At 36.7% G+C, this 14115-nt stretch overlaps 1 protein-coding gene across 1 annotated transcript in view; it reads left to right on the top strand.

The window, feature by feature from the left end:
* Positions 1–14115, top strand: part of KMT2E (lysine methyltransferase 2E (inactive)) — a 73125-nt gene that overhangs the window by 8393 nt on the left and 50617 nt on the right. Inside the window, 1 exon segment of the mRNA XM_033862900.2 lies at positions 13821–13935. Within this exon segment, the coding sequence (XP_033718791.1) occupies positions 13821–13935 (115 nt within the window).

The following is a 14115-nucleotide window of genomic DNA, read 5'->3' as shown; positions in this document are numbered from 1 at the left end:
GCTCTCTCTAAACAAGCAGTTGGCAAAGAAGGATCCCTGAGCCAAATCCAGCCTGCTGCCTGACTTTTGAGAATAAAGTTTTATTAAAACTCAGTCATGGGGCTTCTCTGGTGGCGCAGTGCTTAAGAATCCACCGGCCAATGCAGGGGACACGGGTTCGATCCCTCGTCCAGGAAGATCCCACATGCCGCAGAGCAGCTAAGCCCGTGCGCCACAACTACTGAGCCTGCACTCTAGAGCCCGCGAACCACAACAACTGAAGCCAGCAAGCCACAACTACTGAAGCCTGTGTGCCTGGAGGCTCTGCTCCGCCACAAGAGAAGCCACCACAATGAGAAGCCTGTGCACAGCAACAAAGACCCAGTGCAGTCATAAATAAACAAACAAACAAAACTCAGTCATGGACTTCCCTGGTGGCGCAGTGGTTAAGAATCTGCATAAATTAATTAATTAATTAAAAAAAAAAAAACTCAGTCACGGACTTCCCTGGTGGCGCAGTGGTTAAGAATCTGCCTACCAATGCAGGGGACACGAGTTTGAGCCCTGGTCTTGGAAGATCCCACATGCTGTGGAGCAACTATGCCCACGTGCCACAACTACTTAGCCTGTGCTCTAGAGCCCACAGGCCACATCTACTGAGCCCACGCACCACAACTACTGAAGTCCGCATGCCTAGAGCCTGTGCTGTGCAACAAGAGAAGCCACTGCTATGAGAGGCCCGCACAATGCAACGAAGAGTAGCCCCCACTCACTGCAACTAGAGAAAGCCTGCACGCAACAAAGACCCATTGCAGCCAAAAATAAAAAATAAATAAATAAGTTTATTTTAAAAAGTCATGCCCAATTATTTAAATATGTTTTCTGGCTTTCCAGGTACAACAGAGCTGAGTAGTTGCAACAGAAACCGTGTTGTTCCAAGCCTTAAATATATTTACTTTCTGGTCCTTTACAGAAAAGGTTTGCTGGCCCCAGCTCTAAATTTAATTTTAAATTCCAAAATCTGGGACGTGAGAAAGGATTTTCTACAACAAACATGTACTTTATAGTCATGACACATCTAAATTAAGAGGTCTAGTAATGTGGAGAGCTATTTGGGTGGAGCTAATGAGATAGAATTAGGTTAAGGCTGATTTGGAAGTCATGAACACTTAGGAAATGGTGAAAGCTACAGTACTAGTGGATGGAAACCTCCAGTACAGTTTACAAAGTGTAGACACCTAGAAAACAAAAATATTTAAGAAACAGGAGAAGAAACATTTAAAAAGGAGATTAAGGCATGAAAAGAAAACCAGATGGAAAACAGTTTGGTGGTTTCTCAAAACGTTAAACATAGAATTACCTTATGACCCAGGAATTCTACTCCTAAGTATATACCCAAAAGAACTGAAATCAAGGGCTCAAAACAGGTACTTGAATACCAATATTCACAACAGCATTACTCATAATAGCCAAAAGGTGGAAACATCCCAAGTGTCCATCAACAGATGAACGGATAAACAAAATGTGGTACATCTATACAGTGGAATATTATTCAGCCATAAAAAGGAACAGAATTCTGAAACATGCTACAAATGGATGAACCCTGAAAACATTACACTAAGTAAGCCAGACACAAAAGGATAAATATTTTATAATTCCATTTATATAAAGTGTCTAGAATGGGCTAATAGAGACAGACGGTAAAATAGAGGTTACCAGGTGCTTGGGCCTGGAGAAGGTAAGAGGTTTAATGAGTACAAAGTGTCTGGGAGGATGAAAAAGTTTGGAAGCAGACAGTAGTAAGTCATGAATCATATGGCTTGAAGGTCTCTTGGTTAACCCCAAAGCTTATTATACACAAATGATTGTGCTCATATCTTAACTAATTCTACTTCATTTGTTTAGGAGAGGTAGAACTAAAGCTACAAATTTTTTACAGCCTCTTTGTGGTAGATAGATATACGGGACTATAGAACTGAACAAAATGTCCCTTATATGTAAAAAAAAAAAAAAAAAAGTCTTTAAACAGCTAGTCTGATTTCAATGAGTTGAATGCTGTAGTTCTTTAAAGTAACAGTTCTGTTTAGTGCCTATTTCAGGAAGGTGGAAAATACTAAAAAGGCATTAGGAAACTAGCAGAATTAAAATAGTGACAAGAGGGAAACTGAAATTTACTACATTATTTGAGTGATTGAGTACTCACCATGATAGAATATAAGATTTTTAACCAGTTATGGTATTTTAACTAGGAAATTTTAAATCATATTGTCTTTAACCGAGGAAGGCTTAAATTCCCAGATCATATGGTTAAGAGTAGGAGTTTAAAATGTAATTGTATTTTCTCAACTTTAGAGTGTATGTAAAGGTCTCTTTTTGGAAGCTTTTTAGTAATGTGCTGTAGCTCCAAAACAGGCCCTTGAAGCTGACTCGAGCTTTGTGTGGCTAAACAGCCAAGTAGAAAGTTTCTTTCAGAATTCAGAACTGTCTTAAATGGAAAAGTCGACTGAAAGAAGTTTGGCATGACATGTAACAACTAGAAATTAAGTGGATGAAAAGATAATTTGATGCGTATTTGGCAAATGACACCAAGTTTAGTAAGGTTTTAAAAACACATTATAAGAAGGAAGCCTGCTAGAGAATTAATGGAAACTTCTTGTTGGTGGTGTAATTCATAGATCCAGGGATTATCAAGAGTTAAGTCTTCTTTCAGTAATAAAATATTTTAAAGTCATTTATTTCCACATCGTCATTGAAAGTAGCTAAGTTTCAAATGAATCTAACAGTGGTTAATGTGCCCTGTGTTCTGTACCTAATAAAAAATTAATGTAGGTAAATCATCAAGGTGGGTTGGTCCTGTACTTAGTATTGAAGGAATTCAAGAATAAAATTGCAGAATTATTAGTTACAATAGCAAGTTGCATAGTTTCATATCCCTTTCTTCAATAAAAAGGTTACCAGTTTGGACCCTGGGCACCCTACACTCATGAGGATCACTTTGAAACTAGACGGGGTACTACGTGTTTTTCAGTGAAGCAAAGAACTGAGCAAAGGTAACTAACCAGTAAGGAGGAGTTTTGGAGAGGTAGCACTTTTTACATGTTCTCATCAGGTTCAGAGCTACTAAACCTACTGAATCTGGGAGAATTATTCACAGATTGCTCCACCTCACATTTGAAGCCCTCAGCTTTATTTTGCCATGCTGCTGCTCTGATCTTTCCTGTGGGAGAAACAAACCATTAGTGGCTCTGTATAGTTTTTCAGGATAAAGATCATATTCCTTAGCTGGATACCCAAGGTACTTCTTGAACTGTTCCTTGCCTGACTTACCTGCCCTCATCTCTGGCCCCTTCTCTATGCCTTTAACTCTTTCTGCTCTGAATTTTAGCAGTTCTTTTTAATCTGTGCTTCCTAAACTACAGTGAATGTAGATTGAGGTGCTTATTACAATATAGATTTGTGAGCCTGATCTTAAAAATGTTTGATTCATTTGGTTAAGTAGAGTTGTAAGAAATTGTAACATGCACTACTGATGATTGTGGTGCTGGTGGTCTGTTGATCATGCTTAGAGAAACATGCTTAAACACTTCTTGCTGTTGATATCTCTGATTCCCTGTGCGCCTTCTGTCTGGAATATCTTCTCCATCTCTTCCACCTGTATTTCTTGGGCTTGTTAACTTATTCTTTAAAACTTACTTAAACTATTATGAATTATTATGAATGGCCCCTGTGTGTGCCTCTTATAGCACTATTGTAATCATTGATGTACTTGTTTGTCTTCCCCATACATCAGTTTCTTGAGAAGGGCCGCTGTTACTTCTTTATTTTTTGATTTCCAGCATCTCAGTCTCTTCTACTTAGTGTGTGCTCAGATGTTTATTGAATGAGTGAAAACTGTATTATCATAAGTTCCTTGAAGGCAGAAACAGTGTCTTATCTTTATAACTCTCATAGTCCCTGGCAAACATTAGGCCCTCAGTATTTGTTTAATCAGTGCTATTCAAACTGTGGTCTGTGGTTATAATCCCTAGGCAGCTCTGTGAGCTCTCTGAAATTTTAAAATTTTACTATATTAATTTTGAGATAGGTAAAAAGAGTATGTTTAGAATTATTCCAGTTGACTACCACTTAATACCAAATATTGCCATGAGATTTCAAATGCAAGGGCTTGAATTTGTGTTCGATGGTGTTGGTACACAGATCACTTAAAGATCTAATTTAATGTAATCTTTTTCTAAATCCAAATCTACAAAGAAAAATCCCCCTCCTTCTATTATGGGGATTTGTATATTTGATTTTGAGAAACAGCTAAATAAATAAACACTGTCTTGAAGTCTGACTGACCTCTCCATACTCCTTAAAGATTCTACAGGCCATTTTTCCTACCTTTTGCATATGCATGAGATATTTTCTTTCTCCATCATTACTGCTTTTTTTTTTTTTTTTTTTTTTTTTTTGGTACACCGGCCTCTCACTGCTGTGGCCCCTCGCGCTGCGGATCACAGGCTCCGGACGCGCAGGCTCAGTGTCCATGGCTCACGGGCCCAGCCGCTCCACGGCACGCGGGATCCTCCCGGACCGGGGCACGAACCCATGTTCCCTGCATCGGCAGGCGGACTCTCAACCACTGCGCCACCAGGGAAGCCCCATCATTACTGCTTTTTTTTAAATTAAATTTTTTCAATAGAAGATTTACCTCGTTTAACATTCAAATGTTGAAATTCCTGCATATCTTTCAGAAGCATTCTCACATCTAATGAAACCTCATGATGTCACTCCTTATCTTTCCTGTTACTCAGGTAGATATGTCTTTCTCTTGAACCCTGCAGAATCTAGAGCCTAGAGCGTTGACCTTTTGCAGCTCCTACAAGGAGGTCTTTTTAAGTTCAACTAAACATTCAGACTTACAAGACTGTCGTAGGCCATACTTGGCATTAGTCTACATGGTAAATAGGATAGGAACCATAGCTTATCGGAGGTTAGCATCAAGTGTTCCTCTCTGTGTGTCTATGAAAGAGTACAGTCAGCCATCCAGGAGTTACTTTCTTGGGTTGTCAGGTGACTGGTCAGGGACAAGGACTTAAGATCCACATTGGGCAGATGTGAGGGTGTTCCCTAATTTAGAAGCCCCATGCACCTCAGAAGCCAATATTTCTTGTAACAACCATAGAGAGAACTTCCAGGTTCCCTTCCAGGAGTCACTGCATCTTGGGGAAGTTCACATCTGTGGCATCCTCATCAAGTATTTATAATTTTCCCAGTCCAGATAAAATTAATTTACCAACCAAGGATCATTTTTATTAATGTACCTAGCAGTATAGCAAATTAGCTATCAGGTTTGCAGGGGATCAGAGGCAGAAAGTTGACCAAAGATCAAGGTCTCATGCATAAGAGGAAAGAGTTTTTTTTAAGCATTTACTCATATCTTTCTTAGGGCATTACCCTATTTTTGCCTTGTATGGGGGTTTTTGTATACCTGTCTCTTTTTGCTAACCCTGCCATTCCTTCCACGATCAGAAACTCTGAGGAGAGGGGTGTGAGTAGGTTTTATATATCTTTCTATCCTGTCTAGAATCTAACAAGTTACTTTACATATTGAACATCATCATAGAACTATTTGTTGAATTACGGTTTGTGTGCTCCTTTGATTGTAAGGTAAATACACACAAGAAAAACCCAGAAAAATTCTGTAAGTGGGATTTATCATAGATTTATAGATCAATAGATCTATAGATCTATAGATCAATAGATTTATCATCTATTTATCATAGATGGAAACAAAGTATAGGAATAAACTTTCTGGATGGAGTGGTCTAAACTGTGGTGTCCTCCTCCAGCATTATTAGGGTTGCTCTGTTTTAATGTCTGTGTGACTTCTTTGGAATAGGGACTGTATAATGATATCTCCAGATTCATTCTTTCATGTACTGAAAGCTTATGTTAAGGGTGATAAGATATAGATTTGAGAGGACTGTGAGTCAGCAGAAAATGGCAAATGCTTTATTATAAGCAGGGACAGAAATATCAATACTAAGATAAGATCATTTCTTGACTTTGTATAGTAAAGTATGTCAGGAGAGTCCAGCAAAGTGATGATCATCATGAGATTATCATCTCTTTGTACAGGATATATTATACTCATGGCTGTCATACCCTGCCTTTCTGTCTGCCACATATTATTGAAGAAATAAATCGTCACCAGGGCTTAAGGGGCATGTTATGAAGATTGTTCATAAGTTTGAGACCTGTGTATTGGGAAATATGATAGTTCAGTGGAGGTAGGAGTGAACCTATCTGTATGGATAGGTTCTTAGTCACTTAACATTAAAACATAAAAACTAGGGGGTGCCTTTAAGAGTTTAAAGAGAGGAATCAAATAAAATATTCCCATAAAAAATTTTTGAATAAAATAGTCACTTCTCTTTAAGGAGCTCACATACTGCTCCTTGGTTTAACATGTTGGATATTCTTTTCTTTTCTTTTTTTTTTTTTTTGGCCACACCCCATGGCATATGGTATCTTAGTTCCTTGACCAGGAATCGAACCTGCATTCCCTGCATTGGAAGCACGGAGTCTTAACCACTGGATTGCCAGGGAAGTCCCAACATGTTGGATATTAGGTTGTGTGAAAAATGTATCTAATACATTGTATCAGATTGTGTTAATCTACATAAACCTTACATATGTATACTGTATTAAGTGTTCCACCAAAATTAGCTTCATTTTTCATTGACATGCTTAAGCCTTAACATACCTCTATATAGCTCTTCTAAAAACCTTTTAAACCAAAAACTTTAGAAATATTCATTTTAAAACAGTCTAAACATTAAAAAAATCTCTGCTGCCAGTGATAGTGATTCCTTGCTTATTAGCTTTTGTGTTGAAATGAGGAATGTTTTAAGCAGTGATTGGAATTAAAACTAGAACATTAATCTCATTCTGTAGTTATACCATTTTCTATTTCCTATTTTGTTTGTGGTAAATAACCTTTACTATAGTAATTGGTCCTTGCCTCCTGGAGTGTATAATGTCATTAAAAGAGATAAGGAAAGTAAGTATGGAAAAGTGATGTACGTATATTGCTTTGTGTGTTCATGTTGGATTAGTAATACATATGTGTATATGTGTGTATATATATATATATATATATATATATATATATATATATACACACACACACACACACAGTGTAGCAATAAAACATTTTCCTGGTTAATGTTCTGAATCACCGACCTAGAATTTTAAAACTTTATTATATCAGTATTACATGTTCATGATTACTGATTACATTTCTTGGTATAAAGTTTAGTTTTTTGCTATGTAAAGAACTCAGTGGTATATATGGACTCAACTCTAAGAAAATATGTATTAAAAATCTGCTTTACAAAAGGATAGCAAAGGCACTTATTTCAACCTAATTTAGGGAGTTATGGGACTATACTTTAAAAATAAACTTTATGGGGCTTCCCTGGTGGCGCAGTGGTTAAGAATCTGCCTGCCAATGAAGGGACCTGTGTTCGATCCCTGGTCCGGGAAGATCCCGCATTCTGCGGAGCAGGTAAGCCTGTGCGCCACAACTACTGAGCCTGCACTCTAGAGCCCGCGAGCCACAACTACAGAACCCGCATGCTGCAACTACTGAAGCCCGCATGCTGCAACTATTGAAGCCCGCGTGCCTAGAGCCCGTGCTTTGCAACAAGAGAAGCCACCGCAATGAGAAGCCCGCGCACCGCGACAAAGAGTGGCCCCCGCTCGCAGCAAGTAGAGAAAGCCCGGGAGCAGCAGCAAAGACCGAACACAACCAAAAATAAAAATAAAATAAATAAATTTATAAAATAAATAAGAAACTTTATAAGGACTTTAGCACATATTTAGAGCTCAATAAATATTTACTAAGTGATTTAAATATCAATAAGGTTTTGGTACCTTGCAACTTTAGTGATTTATTTAAAATAGGTCTAGTTAAACTTACACTTAGAACTTTACTGGAATTGAATTATTGTGGAGTTAAGGTTTTAAAATAATTTAAAAGCAACTTCAGTCTGAATATTCATAGTTAGAGAGGCATTTCTGAATACATGAGTATGTTACACATTTATAATACATTACAGTTGAGAAAAATACATTTTCACATCCTCTGTGTCATTTGAGTTTCATCCATATTTCTGGAGAGAGGGTGAAGCAGGTATATTTATCCCCACTTTACAAATAAAAAACTCAGGTTCAGAAAGGTGCATACTGTACCTGTACCCCTTTAATGGCCAGCATTAGACATGTAAGTCCCAATTCCATGTTCTTCCTACTGGATAAAACTTGTTAATTTTGATGGAGTTTGGGAGAGAAAATAATAAATGCATATGGGAAGATGATTGACAGCATATGAAAATATTACATGAAAAGTAATAAATTAGCAGTACAGCAAATAAGTGCTGTAGGAATCTAGAATTTATAAAATTACGAGTTGAAGCAGTCACAAAAGTGCTCCTTAAGGAGTACCTGAAGTGAGCCTTGAGGACTGTGTTGAAATTAAGAAGTAAGGGTTAAGAGAGATTCCCCAGATAGAGGCTTAGAAATAGATGGCGAGGACGTCTTCCTGAGTTGGGAGGAAGTATACCATTCTTATAGTTACCTATTTTATATAGGACAGTATATGTAAGATAAAAGGCTTGGGGAACTTAAAAAAAAAAACTTTTTAGTAGGGAAATACAAAAATATATACAGTAGTAGGGAGAATAGTATAATAATCTCAGGTGGCCATTACTCAGCTTCAGTAGTATTCAGAGTTTTGCCAGTCTTGTTTCACGTATCCCATAGTTTTAAAGATTTTTTTTTTTTTTTTTTTGGCGGTACGCGGGCCTCTCACTGTAGTGGCCTCTCTTGCGGAGCACAGGCTCCGGATGCGCAGGCTCAGTGGCCATGGCTCACGGGCCCAGCCGCTCCGCGGCATGTGGGATCTTCCCGGACCGGGGCACGAACCTGTGTCCCCTGCATCGGCAGGCGGACTCTCAACCACTGCGCCACCAGGGAAGCCCTAAAGATTTTTGAAGCATATCCTCACATCAGTTTAACTATGTATACTTCAGTATGCACCACTAACAGAGAAGGACTTTTTTTTTAAACCACAATACTATTATCTCATATAGTAAAATTAATACTTCCTTAATATAAAATACCCAGTTCATCTTCAGATTTCTTTCACTTGTCTCAAAACTGTCTTTTTGTAATTGGTGTGTTCAGATTGGCTCCAGACAAGATCCACACATTGTATTTGATTGAAATGTCTCTTGAATCATTTTTTTATCTGGAACAACACTTTAAACTGTGTTTTTCCTCATACTGTATAAGAAACTGGATCATTTGGCCTACAGAAGTTTCAGTATTCTGTATTTGGCTCTTTTCTTCCTTTTGGCATCATGTAATATTCCACTTTCCCCATATTTCTGATAAACTGATATTTAGATAAAGAGATATGATTAGCTTCAGATTTGTTTTTTCTTCCCTCTTTCATATTTCTTTTTTCAGCATGAGACTTTTTATGTGGGACTTTATATTTTCTGTTGCATAGTATTAGAAGAAGCACAGAAAAACTTAGTTGTCTAACTTCCAGTGATGTTAAGAATGATCAAGAAGTTCAGGTGTTGTCAGCCTTATCTGTCCATCATCTTTAAATTTTCAAGGTTTTAGCATCTATGGTTATCTGTTGCCGAAATCCATTATCTCTCGAAGGTAGCAGATTGGTAACTTTTCTAATTTGATCATTCCTTCTGCATTTATTAGCTTTTAGAGAACTTCTAAAAGAAGCAGTCAGTATTGACTTAGTTAATAAGAGAGCATACTTCTTATTTCAGTTTTAGAGCCAGTTGCTTATTAGAATCTCTTTTTCTGCATTTGAGTTTCTCTACCTATGGGAAACAGAATTCAAAGTTTTGAAAACTATAATTCAGGCTATATTGATCATTTGACCATATCTTATTGCTTATACATTAGGAATACTTTAATTACCTGTTTTTTTGTTTTTTTTTTTTTTTAACATTTTGGACATTTTGAATTACCAAACTAGAGAATGATTATCCTTTAGGAAGTTTCAATGGTTAAAGATCATCTTTTTGACAATGATCAACATTTCAGTGATTTAAGAACACATACAAAACAATATATGAATGAATACAAATAATCACACTCTCTTTGAAAAGTGACATCACAGTTATGTAAGTGAAATCTTATTTGCAGGATGAACATAGCACCATGGTTTATGTTTTGATACATAATTATAGACATAGTATACTAATGTAGTTTCTGTATGGTTAATGTTATACCTGTGTATTAACTCAGCATTTATGTGACAATATAAATTGGCTAAACAGAGCCCTGAAGCAACTATTTACACAGAAACTTACTATTACATATTATCTCTTTAGCCCTGCAGTTAAAAATTTACTAAAGCTTTATGGTAACATTATAGGAGATTTTGAGGAAAACTCCTGTAACCATAATACAGTGATTTTTGTTACCATGAGTTTTTGCTGTGCTGTTGTCCATGTGTAAATATAGTAGGTTGCTCAGATTTAATCATTTTCTATTGATTGGACATTTAAATGATTTCTACTCATATCTAGTTTTATGAATAGTGTTAAAAAGAACATCTCAATTCTTCAGGTCGTTATTTAGTGGGAATTACTTTCTTAGGATAAATTTCCAAAAATGGGGTTACCGGATCTAAAGGATGTTTGACTTTTGGTATTTGTCACAAAGTTATTTTCAGATTCACTGTGTGTTTTGAGGATGTTTAGCACCATGGGACTTCTTAGGGAACATTTCTAAGGATGTCTGGTGTCCTTTTTTTTTGTTTTTTTTTTGGCTTTTTTTGTTTTTCTTTTTAATACTATCTTACAGTTTGGAAAAATCCTTAAAATATGTCAACCCATTTTTTTTTTAACAATTGTTACCTTCTTTTTAAAATTACTTTTATTAAGTAGTAGCATTAGAAATGAGGATCTTGATGAAGTATTTCTGCCTTCTTGCATTGCCAACTTGTTAGTATTTACAACTTTAATTTTTTATTTTTTAATATTAAAGTATAGTTGATTTACAGTGTGCTAATTTCTGCTGTACAGCAAAGTGACTCAGTTATACACATATATACATTCTTTTTTATATTCTTTTCCATTATGGTTTATCCTAGGAGATTGGATATATAGTCCGTGTCCTATGCATTAGGACCATGTTGTTTATCCATTCTAAATGTAATAGTTTTCATCTACTAACCCCAAACTTTGAGTCCATCCCTCTCCTTCTCCCCTCCCCCTTGGCAACCACAAGTCTGTTCTCTATGTCTGTGAGTCTGTTTCTGTTTTGTAGATAGGTTCATTTGTGCAATATTTTAGATTCCACATATAAGTGATATCATATGGTATTTGTCTTTCTCTTTCTGACTTACTTCACTTAGTATGATAATCTCTAGTTGTATCCAAGTTGCTGCAAATGGCATTATTTCATTCTTTTTTTATGGCTGAGTAGTATTCCATTGTATATATGTACCACATCTTATTTGTTAATCTGTTGATGGACATTTAGGTTGTTTCCGTGTCTTGGCTATTGTGAATAGTGCTGTATAGCTTTAATTTGAATCATGAGGTTATGCAAAGGATTTGTGGCTTGTTTACATGCTTGAATTTATCTGTATTCACTGAAAGTCTTATTTTTTTAATTCCCAACCATTATCTACTCCAAAATACAAATTTCTTGCCACACTCTAAATCCCTAAGAGTGAATCTTTCTGTCATGGCCACAATTCCTACAATCTTGCTTTAATAATAGGTCAGGAATTGCTAAAACCCCATTTCTTCCCTCTATGTATTTATTTATTTTATTTATTTATTTATTTATTTTGCGGTACGCGGGCCTCTCACTGCTGTGGCCTCTCCCGTTGCGGAGCACAAGCTCCGGACGCGCAGGCTCAGTGGCCATGGCTCACGGGCCCAGCCACTCTGCAGCATGTGGGATCTTCCCGGACCAGGGCACGAACCCGGGTCCCCTGCATCGGCAGGCGGACTCTCAACCACTGAGCCACCAGGGAAGCCCCCCTCTATGTATTTTTAAAAGAATTCTAAAGGAATCAATATTGTAGTCAAAGGTGGTTTGGCAGTATGTATTGATTTTATGTGCATTTACCCTTTTGTTCAGCATTTCTGCCTCCAGGAATCCATGTTGTAGAAATACTGCCAAGTAAGCAGAAAACAGTGTATAGAAGGGTGTACAATTTCAGTGATACCTTTAACACTGAAAAACAGAAACAATTTAAACATCTACCAAAAGGGAATTTGTTAAATAAACTATGGTACATTCATATAATGAAATAATCTGTTATTACCAAAAATAAGGTAGGTATGTGTTGACAGTGAAAGATTGAAAAAGCAAATTGTGAGTACATATTGTACATTCTCATTTTTTTAAAAAAAAAACAACTGTTAGATGTATTTATGGATAGACAAATTTAGAGGCATCTTAACATGGGTGTATCAGGTTTGGATGAAGACATGATCTTTTCACTTTCTTACGTACTTCTGTTTTAAAGTTTGTACAATGAGCATGTGTTAAGTTTGGAATTAAGAAACACATTTTTTTTAAAAGATTAAGCAAGTAAAATTTTAACGTAACAGCATAGATAATAGGTGAGTACTGGTTTTCTAAATATTCAGAACATTTTGGAGACTCTTCTTTTGTAATCTCCTTCAGAACCACTTGACCTCAGTTTGTGCCTCCTCTCTCTACTGATTTTAGCACACTGGATCCCAAGCAGCAGTCACTTAGAGCAAAACTGAGACTTTGTGCAGGGGATGAGTGGAGGGGGGCAGTGTATCAGGAAGTAATTGACAGTAGAAATTTGACCAATTAGATTGTAACTGCATTAAGAAGCCTTAAACCATGAAGAGTGCAAGTAGTACTAAATTCTAAGGGAAGGTTTTGAATAAGAGGTAGCATAAGGGTTATGAAAAAATCATCTCAAAGGATGGCGTTGGTAAGAATAAAGGCACAGAAATGAGTCATGTTGTGTGTGTGCAAGGGAGAAATTAATTTCAGTGTGAATTGCCCTCAAGTAGGTTCACTACCACATTGATCAATAGGAATTATCAGGCTAGGGCTCAGGAGGATTGATATAAGTGAAGAATTTGGGAAAGTGATGAACGTAAAATGCTAGGACAGGGAATTTATAAGTCCACCACAGCGGGTGAGTTGTTACTCTCAGTTGTATCAGTGGTTGGTCAGGTCATCATCATTTGGCCATTATCAGGCCAGAACTGCTGATCTTACACTACCATAGACTGCTAGTTACATTTTTTTCATAAGCAAACCTTGGTTCATTGTGAGGTTTCCTGTTCCTTAGGTTTTCTGATATTTCCAAGGCTTTGTTATATCTTGACACACTAACACATACATGAAGCTTTGACATTGAAATGTATACTTCACATTCAAATTGGGGTCCATATGGATTCAGTATGTCCTTAGTCTTGTTTAAATTATTTCTACCACTTTTCTCCATCCTGTGCATAGTGTCCCCAGTGCCACTGAGTATATTAAGTAATGTTTAATCTCTACTAATTTTTTTTAATGATAGGAAAACTATATCTGAACTTGAAGGGGGGACATTTATTGTACTTAATTAAAAGTTTGTTTTAATGATGCAGATTCTAAATAGGATACATCATGTCCACAGGGTGTCTTTGTTTTAGACATTTTAAAGACATTTTATTTGATAGCCAATAAAATAAGTGCTTATAATTTTAAATAGATTGAAAGGAAAAAAATCAATGCAATCCTCTTTGATGCAACTTTTTTCCCTCCAGACCAGAATCTGTAGAAGCTAGCCCTGTGGTAGTTGAGAAATCCAACAGTTATCCCCACCAGTTATATACCAGCAGCTCGCATCATTCACACAGTTACATTGGTCTGCCCTATGCGGTAAGTGTCACACATTTCTCTGGAAGGGTATGTTTTATATCTGTATATAAATCTCTATATATTTTATATATCTAGAGGTTGAAAGTTGATGTGTGTGGTATTGTGCCTAAAACTGAATATTTTAAAAGCAGACTTGTTTTATACTATCTAAACAATTAGGTATGTAATTTGTAGTTTAGT

This window comes from Tursiops truncatus, chromosome 9, assembly GCF_011762595.2.
Source record: "Tursiops truncatus isolate mTurTru1 chromosome 9, mTurTru1.mat.Y, whole genome shotgun sequence".
Classification (NCBI taxonomy): domain Eukaryota; kingdom Metazoa; phylum Chordata; class Mammalia; order Artiodactyla; family Delphinidae; genus Tursiops; species Tursiops truncatus.
This window is presented reverse-complemented; position numbering and strand designations above follow the sequence as displayed.